This window comes from Clupea harengus, chromosome 11 (assembly GCF_900700415.2).
Source record: "Clupea harengus chromosome 11, Ch_v2.0.2, whole genome shotgun sequence".
NCBI classification, from domain to species: domain Eukaryota; kingdom Metazoa; phylum Chordata; class Actinopteri; order Clupeiformes; family Clupeidae; genus Clupea; species Clupea harengus.
In genome coordinates, this window is record NC_045162.1 from 21,380,529 (window position 1) to 21,388,028 (window position 7,500).

General features: G+C 42.0%; 2 protein-coding genes across 2 annotated transcripts in view; one reads left to right on the plus strand and one right to left on the minus strand.

The window, feature by feature from the left end:
- Positions 1–1,281, plus strand: part of LOC116222518 — a 9,936-nt gene extending 8,655 nt beyond the window's left edge. Inside the window, exon 5 of the mRNA XM_031576926.2 lies at positions 381–1,281. Coding sequence (XP_031432786.1) covers positions 381–859 — 479 coding nt within the window. The 3' untranslated portion in view covers positions 860–1,281. The remainder of the gene's footprint in view (positions 1–380) is intronic.
- A 3,569-nt stretch (positions 1,282–4,850) lies between these two features.
- The window catches only part of slc6a3 (solute carrier family 6 member 3), a 14,575-nt gene continuing 11,925 nt past the window's right edge, over positions 4,851–7,500 (minus strand). The window contains exons 11-13 of the mRNA XM_031576927.2: positions 6,902–7,002; positions 5,724–5,891; positions 4,851–5,139 (exon numbers count right to left, since the gene is read on the minus strand). Coding sequence (XP_031432787.2) covers positions 4,987–5,139; positions 5,724–5,891; positions 6,902–7,002 — 422 coding nt within the window. The 3' untranslated portion in view covers positions 4,851–4,986. The remainder of the gene's footprint in view (positions 5,140–5,723; positions 5,892–6,901; positions 7,003–7,500) is intronic.

Consider the following 7,500-nt stretch of genomic DNA (forward strand, 5'->3'; position numbering starts at 1 on the left):
ACACACACCCACATACACACACAGAGACACACATACACACACACACACACACACACATGCAAAATACCATGATGCATGTTATGACTGACTATAAAGCATGATGCAGATTTGCACCCAGAGAGTGAGAGAGAGGCCATATAGGGTGGTATATGGACCATATCATATACTGCATGATACGGTACATGATACAATTTTACCTGGTATACATATCTACATCTTTCTAGATATAGTTGAGCTTGGCTTTGCATTTAACAGACTCAAAAGAGAGCATATTGAGTTGCTGTCAGGACACTTAGGTTGTGATTCATTTTGTTTCTGCCATTTCTGCTGAGTACACAGGGACTGGTAGACACACAAAGCTGACACTCTCTCTCCTCCAGGTCCCATCCTACCTGAGAAGCACCAGAGCACCCAGGAGATTCCCTTCTCTAAACAGAAGAACTTCCCAGACCAGAAGAACTTCCCAGACCAGAAGAACTACCCAAGAGACAGGAAGGACGACTCCACAGGCAGAAAGAACTACCCTCAAAACAGGAAGAACTCCACACAGGACAGGACGGATGACTTCACAGACAGGAAGAACTATCCACAAGCCAGGAAGTACTCCCCAGATAGGAAGAATGACCCCACTATCCCCAGACCCCCACAATGTTTATATAAAAAGTCTAAAGCTCAGACTTGGACCAAGGATTGCAGTGGGATGATTAGTATTGAGAGAGGCATTGTGGGAATGTGGAGGACTCCATCCTGCCCTCAAGCAGGTGGAGTCAGGCCTGGATACCTGTGTGATGATCACCTGGACAGGAAGAGAGCGGTCTTTCACAGGGAGATTATGACCCCAGACGACATGCGCTTCTGAGTTCTCACATGGGGAAACCACAGTGACAACCAAACAAGGACTCTCAACTCTATGTTGATTTAAAGATGACTTAAATATTTCTGGCGAGCCCAAATCAAATTATGAAAATGCAGATTCACTGAGAGCTGCTGTATCTACCCAAAATTGTTTGTGAAAGTGGTCAATCAATATAGAAATGTATGATAGAATGTTGTCAATAGCAATCTTTTACTGGAAGAAACGGATTTAATGAAAATATAGTTAGAGCCAAAATGGTTTATGGTGATAGCTAGAGACAAAACTGTTCTTTATTAAAACAATCTTTATTAAGTTACTCTTTATTGAGTAGCTTACTGAGAGATGATTACCTCCAAGAGACCTCTGTGATTTCCTATTAGTCATCAGTTCTGTACCATAGATGTCATAGATGGTAAGGACCAAAATGTTAGCTAATAAAATGCACCTCTACAAGCCTAAAGTAGATGTCTGTGTTTGTGGTTGTCATCCAATGCATCTCACACACGTCTCTTCAGGACAGACAGGCCTTTCCCTGAGGTTTCCATGGTAATTTGCAATCAATTATGTGATAGTGATGATGAGGCTGTGTTTGTGAGGTGCTCTGTAACTCTTCCCACCTGTCTACCACCACTCACCACTAGGGGAGCCATGGGAACAGTTACACTTCGGGAATCTACTGGTGAGATGTGTAAGTAAGGGGCAACCTCCACAGAGGTGTCCTGATATAAGAAAATAAGGCACTTGGCAGAGAAGAGGCAAAGATTTGTGTGCTGTAATGTTCTGAATGTAGTAATGTTCTACACTGGAACATGTCAAATGTTGTGCATGGGTGTTGTTGATTGCATAAGCTCACATAGAAGTTTAATACCATTTATTCATGTTTTATTGAGATATAATCTGGATTCTCGCAAAAATAAATAATCACTATGCAAACCACTATATCAAACCAATAGAATCATATACTGTACATGAATACAAATACTTCACTTGATATACAAGAACAAACTCTTCCATGTACGAGATATGTATCATAACGAATGACGTAAATTACTTAAGCTAAGCTTACATGGCAGTTGAATGCTTAAAGTCTGATTTCAATTGCACATCACTTTATATATACATAGAGAGACATTTATACAGACAAACGTTAATGAAATCAGTAGTAGTGATTCCCTCCAGGGTGTACAGAAGAACCCTGGGCAAAGATTGAGGTAAGAACATTATGAAGAGAATTCACAGAATGCTTATTCTCGAAGCACAAAAATAGAACTGAATCACACAAATCTACACAACACATTACATAATTTTATAGGAGATTATAGGAAGTTAATTTTCTGGCATAAAGATAAGGAACAGTGTATGTACAGAACAGTCAAAAATAATTGCAGTATCGGTTTTATTTCATTTTTCATTTGGCACAAACATTGTGCTCACCCCAAAATATATCAAGGATACAATCTGGAATGTTTTTATGTTCTAGAACTTGGCTCTCTGTGTTGTGGGGGTGAGTGGACAAAGACTTAAAAAAAGTCAAATACGTCATCGCTATCTGAGCTGAGAATAATGTGGTCTGTTCGCATGATCTGTCTGTCACAGTGAATGGGTTTTCCAGTGTTCACTCCACATGATCTATAGAAAACTCGCCAGAAGACCACAGAAGGGGAATAAAAACCCAGTTGATTTCATACATAAAATGTATATCTGAACTTTTATAATTCAGTCCTAGAAGCCCTCCTCACAGTGAATCAGGATGGGACAATATCAGCTCCCATACAGCCAGTGATCTATGTCCTGTTCACTCTCTCTAACAACCAATCAGAATTGTGTGATCTCCCTCAGCCTATGTCAACTCTAACTCTATGTCAACTCCCTCAAAGCCAGTCAGAAAACCAGTGCATCCCAGAAGACAATAATATCAGCTTTCCCACCACCAATCAGATTAATGTCACATGGGTCTCATCTTCCTCATCTTCACATCTGCCATTATCATTTCATGTCCAACAGATGACTGCAATGATTTTGTAATCTCATTCACACAGGGAAACTGCTCCGGTCTCATGTATAGTGAAGAAGGATAATTCTAAAGATATGTGGGTAGTTCACATCATTAAGAGTATATGGCAGCCAGGCCATAAGTTGCACAAAGTGTCACAGGATGTATATGATATATAGTGGGCAGTTAACGTGATGCATAAGGTGACGCATGATGCTGGGCGGGCCATACGACGCATGATTTATGTGGGTCACATGACTAAGAAGTTGTGTACTGAGGTCACATGATAAGAAAAGTGTGGTTTAAGGTCACGTGATTCTATTTATATTTAAATGAATATTCTAAGTAAGGACATCATCTTTAATATCTATCAGGCACTTTGATTCATCACAACAGGTGTAGGGGGGTGGGGAGGGGGCTAAGGAGATTTTGCTTTATTTCTATTGGGTATCTAAGCCAGGCAGCTGACTGAAAATCCTCTCTCCTAAACACCCCACAGCTGGTCCTCCATGGGCGGCTTTTGCATGCGGATTTGGCCGAGTGAACGTTGTCATTTTACCAATCTATGTCATTTTCTAACCAAACACGCCCACATCTTATTGCCAAATGCGCTCGCATCTGCACCCTCTAAACTGAGATGAGAAGCTTCAACAAGATTTCAGATACGTATACCAGATAAACACATATAATACATAATTATACCCCGGAATGATTCCTCCAGAAACCAAGTTTCATTATCATAGAGATGCACTGGCACTGAAGACAGAAAAACCCACTCAAAGCTGATGGAGTCTTATGGAGAAGCATAAATATGGTGGTACTATGGTCCTACTGAGGGAAGCTTGTGGGGTTGCCGCTAATGATATAGCAGCAATGATAATGTTCACAGGGGGCGGCGGGGGGTTCTGGGGTTAGGGTAAGCCATTTTATTTGCTCGGATTTGTTTCGAGAAGTTTGGCTTGTAACTGCATTGCCAGTGGAGGTATTCATTAGTCACGTGGAACGATGTGTTATGGCTTAAGTCAGGCTAAACATTCTAAAGGCATGCTGTGTCAGAGACCTTAGGATGGAAGTCTTTTAAGAGTCAGACTTGAAGAAGAGGCCAGAGACAAAATACTGAAGAGAGAATCTGTACAGCTTTTTGGTGATTGCTGCCTTTATGAGAGCTGAAGCCCAAATAGCAGCTAATCTTGGAATGGCTCTGCTGGATATTAACAAAATCCCAGCCACATCAGGGTCACGTCAGGGCCAGATCAGGCCCACATCAGGGCCACATCAGGTCTGGATACATTCCTTATCGAGATCATTTCAAGTGCATCACACAACCCAGACAATAACTATGCGGACACTGAGGCAAGCTTAGTTCCTCAATGTCTCATTGTCAGCCTGATTGGTTGGCTGAACTGATTATAGTTCTGCCTAGATGTTTGCTTGCTGATTTTCTGTGTGCTGTGTGTTTTTGTTTCAGAACAGATTTCAGTGACATTTCAAGCACATCTCAATCAATTCGTCTCAGCTGTAATCTGGCCTCGAGATCATTAAATAATGAATTATATAAATCAAAAAAGCAAAACACACAAGTAAAGGTGGAACAACATAGACATTGTTAACAGTCATTGGATATCGAGTTTAGATTGAGACCGACAGACGGCCAACCACACGGCACAGCCACATATCCGTTCACAAGAGAAAAAACACGACTAGGTTTTATGGATTTATTTCTTAACAGCTTGGATGGCACTTGCACAGATTTGTCCTGCTGTGAGCTTGCCGATTGGTTGTTGTACCGCCTACCTCCTCTTTGACTGGTGTGACTCAAACCACAAGCCAATGATGGAGCTGCAGATAGTGAGAGAATTTAGTGTGGATAGAATTTAGAATTCTATGTGGATGTTAGCCACATTCTGGCAACCTGATGAACCTAATACATTGTAACTAGGGCTGTCAATCGATAAAAAAAAATTAACTATTTTTATTTATTTATTTTTTTTAAATTGCGTTAATTGCGTTAAAATATTTTATCGCGTTAATCACGGCCGCATTAATCACATAGATTAACGCGTTAACGTTGACAGCCCTAATTGTAACACGTTGTAACACACTGTAATGTATTTATACACAAGGCTGAATACTGGTATCACAGCTGCAGACAGGTAACATTAGGCTCACTACCTAAGGAAATCACACCTGAACACAGGTACATCAGTACAGGGCTTACCGTATACTGCCGCACTTCTCCACGCTCTACCAAGTGATGTTCCTTCTCTGGGGTGATGGCATAGGCCAGTCTCTGTAGGCAGACACATGTCAATATCAATACAAAATAAGTCAGGTATGGTATGAAAGGATGGAGCAATAAAACATTTTAAATTCTGTACCATTGTGATTTTGAATGATCTTTGATACATTTTTCAGTGTCCTGTGTATTCTATTCCCATTATTGCTCTCAGTGTTGATCCTCATTGTTATGGCTATCACTTATTACATGCTCAATATCAGAATATTGCCCTGATGTCTGTGGGTGACACCCATCTCTAGAAGTTCACTCAGATCCATCACCGCTGCCCCAACATAATCCAAGAAGTACACTGACCAAGCTTCTCCAATCTCTACTCTACATGACTAAATGTCTTTCTCATGCAACATCTAACATTGTCAAAACCCTAAACCTTACCTTATGTGCTGTACATCAAATCACACCAGACACAGACACACTGCAGTCCCCTAGTTTTCAAGACCCATTCATTAATTTAGCAGATGGTAGACAGTCTAAGTAGCGTTACCTGAGAATCATAACCTAAGCACATTCCTCTCCCTTGAGTCTATCTCCACTCTATCGAGCTCTAAATGAGCAGCAGAAATACATAAACTCACATCGCAGAAGCTGCCAGGCAGTGACAAGAGCTTGTAGATGGCATAGAGGGGCACCATGCTCATGGAGGAGACGGCCAGGCACCAGCCCACCACGTTGGCCCACGTAGGGAACATGTAATTGCCGTACTTAGGAGGGTTGAACGTGGCGAAGCTTACCACCACCATGAACTGGGAGAGATCAGACAGGAGTGATAAATCGTTTAGCACAAGATTATACGAGGGGGGTAATCAAGCTTTCGAAATGCGGACAGAAGCAGTTGCAGCTCAAAGTCTTCTGACCACTAACACCATGTACTAACCACTAGCTAGTACCACAAAGGGGGAGCTCCAGGAAACAGTTACTTTTGGTCAGTGCCTCTGACACCTTGCACTGAGCACTGGTTAGTCAGTGGTCACTGACCAGTAAGTACCACCAAGACTTTTTAAAACTTGTCAGTAACCAGATGGTGCCACAGTTGTAATCAGACTATAATGTGAAGAAACTATGCTGAGACATTACAACAGATTCCACATCTCACAGCAACATAAAGTAGACTATAGCCAAACATTACAAAAGTTTGAATGTATAAAATAGGTAAACTCAGAAATAAAGAAAGAAAAATGTAAATTATATCCTAATAAGGCTTGCCTGAACAACAGGGACAGAGCTGCTCTGTTGTTCTATGGCAGATGCCAATGCCCCTATATGATCACTGAGGCGTCCTGCTGAAATGATTAATGTCAATTATTGGTTGATGATGGCACCGACCGGTCAGTGACGACTGAACAGTCTCTGGAGCTCCCCTTAGTGGTACCTAGCCAGTGGTCAGTTCAAGAAGCCTTTGTGCAGTTGAGGAGATAAGAGGCCCAGTAGTAAATAGCCCCCTGTCCAGTTTCACTGCTCTCTAGTCAAGGCCTATGGAGTGACTCTGTCCACGCTTTTTACTGGTATGTACACTGATCCCATCCTGCAGGTCAAAAGGCAAGCCATTTCAGATAGCATGTGACTGGACCTGATTTGGCCCTGATCAGACCCCATGACAGATTAGGACTAAATTATTGTGAATTGATAACTGATTATTATGAAATTGATTATTTGTCGGGAACTTAGAGGCTTTTTGAGAACGTAGGGTAGGACCAATTATCATGAACAAGAACATACTATTTATTTTTCAGTAGATGCTGAAAGTGTGACTTACCAGCAGGAAACAGGGACTGACATATTTCCAGCACATTCTCCAGTATAGCCCAGGCCTCTGTCCAATCATCTCCTGGATGTCATCGCTGAAGCGGTCCACCCCTTCAAAAAACACACAACACTTAAGGGTTACACTTCAAGTTATATTAATGAGCAGATACTATGTCAGCGCACTCATTTACAATGCTGTTCGTTTTCATAGTGCTTGATGTTTAGATCTGAATGCTCACAGCAGAAAGCTTGTTTTATGGATGTAATGCTGTACCAAGGCTCAACCTTTCCAACTGACAGACACACACAATACATCTCTTTCACTCTCTCTCTCTGTTTCTCACACACAGACACACACACACACACACACACACACACACACACACACACACACACACACACAGGGTGCCCGTAAGGCTCCCATCATGCTCAGCAACAAGGATAAGGCAGGACTGTGGGTTCAGAGGTTTTCTCATAAGCAGCACGATCAAAGCACAAATGCATGCTGGGAAAATGCCAGAGGAAGCGAGCGACCGTATTGGGGTCACACCCTCATGGAGGGGGCGCAGAGTATGTGACCTTTGCTCCCCGGAGGTTCAATGTCCCCCT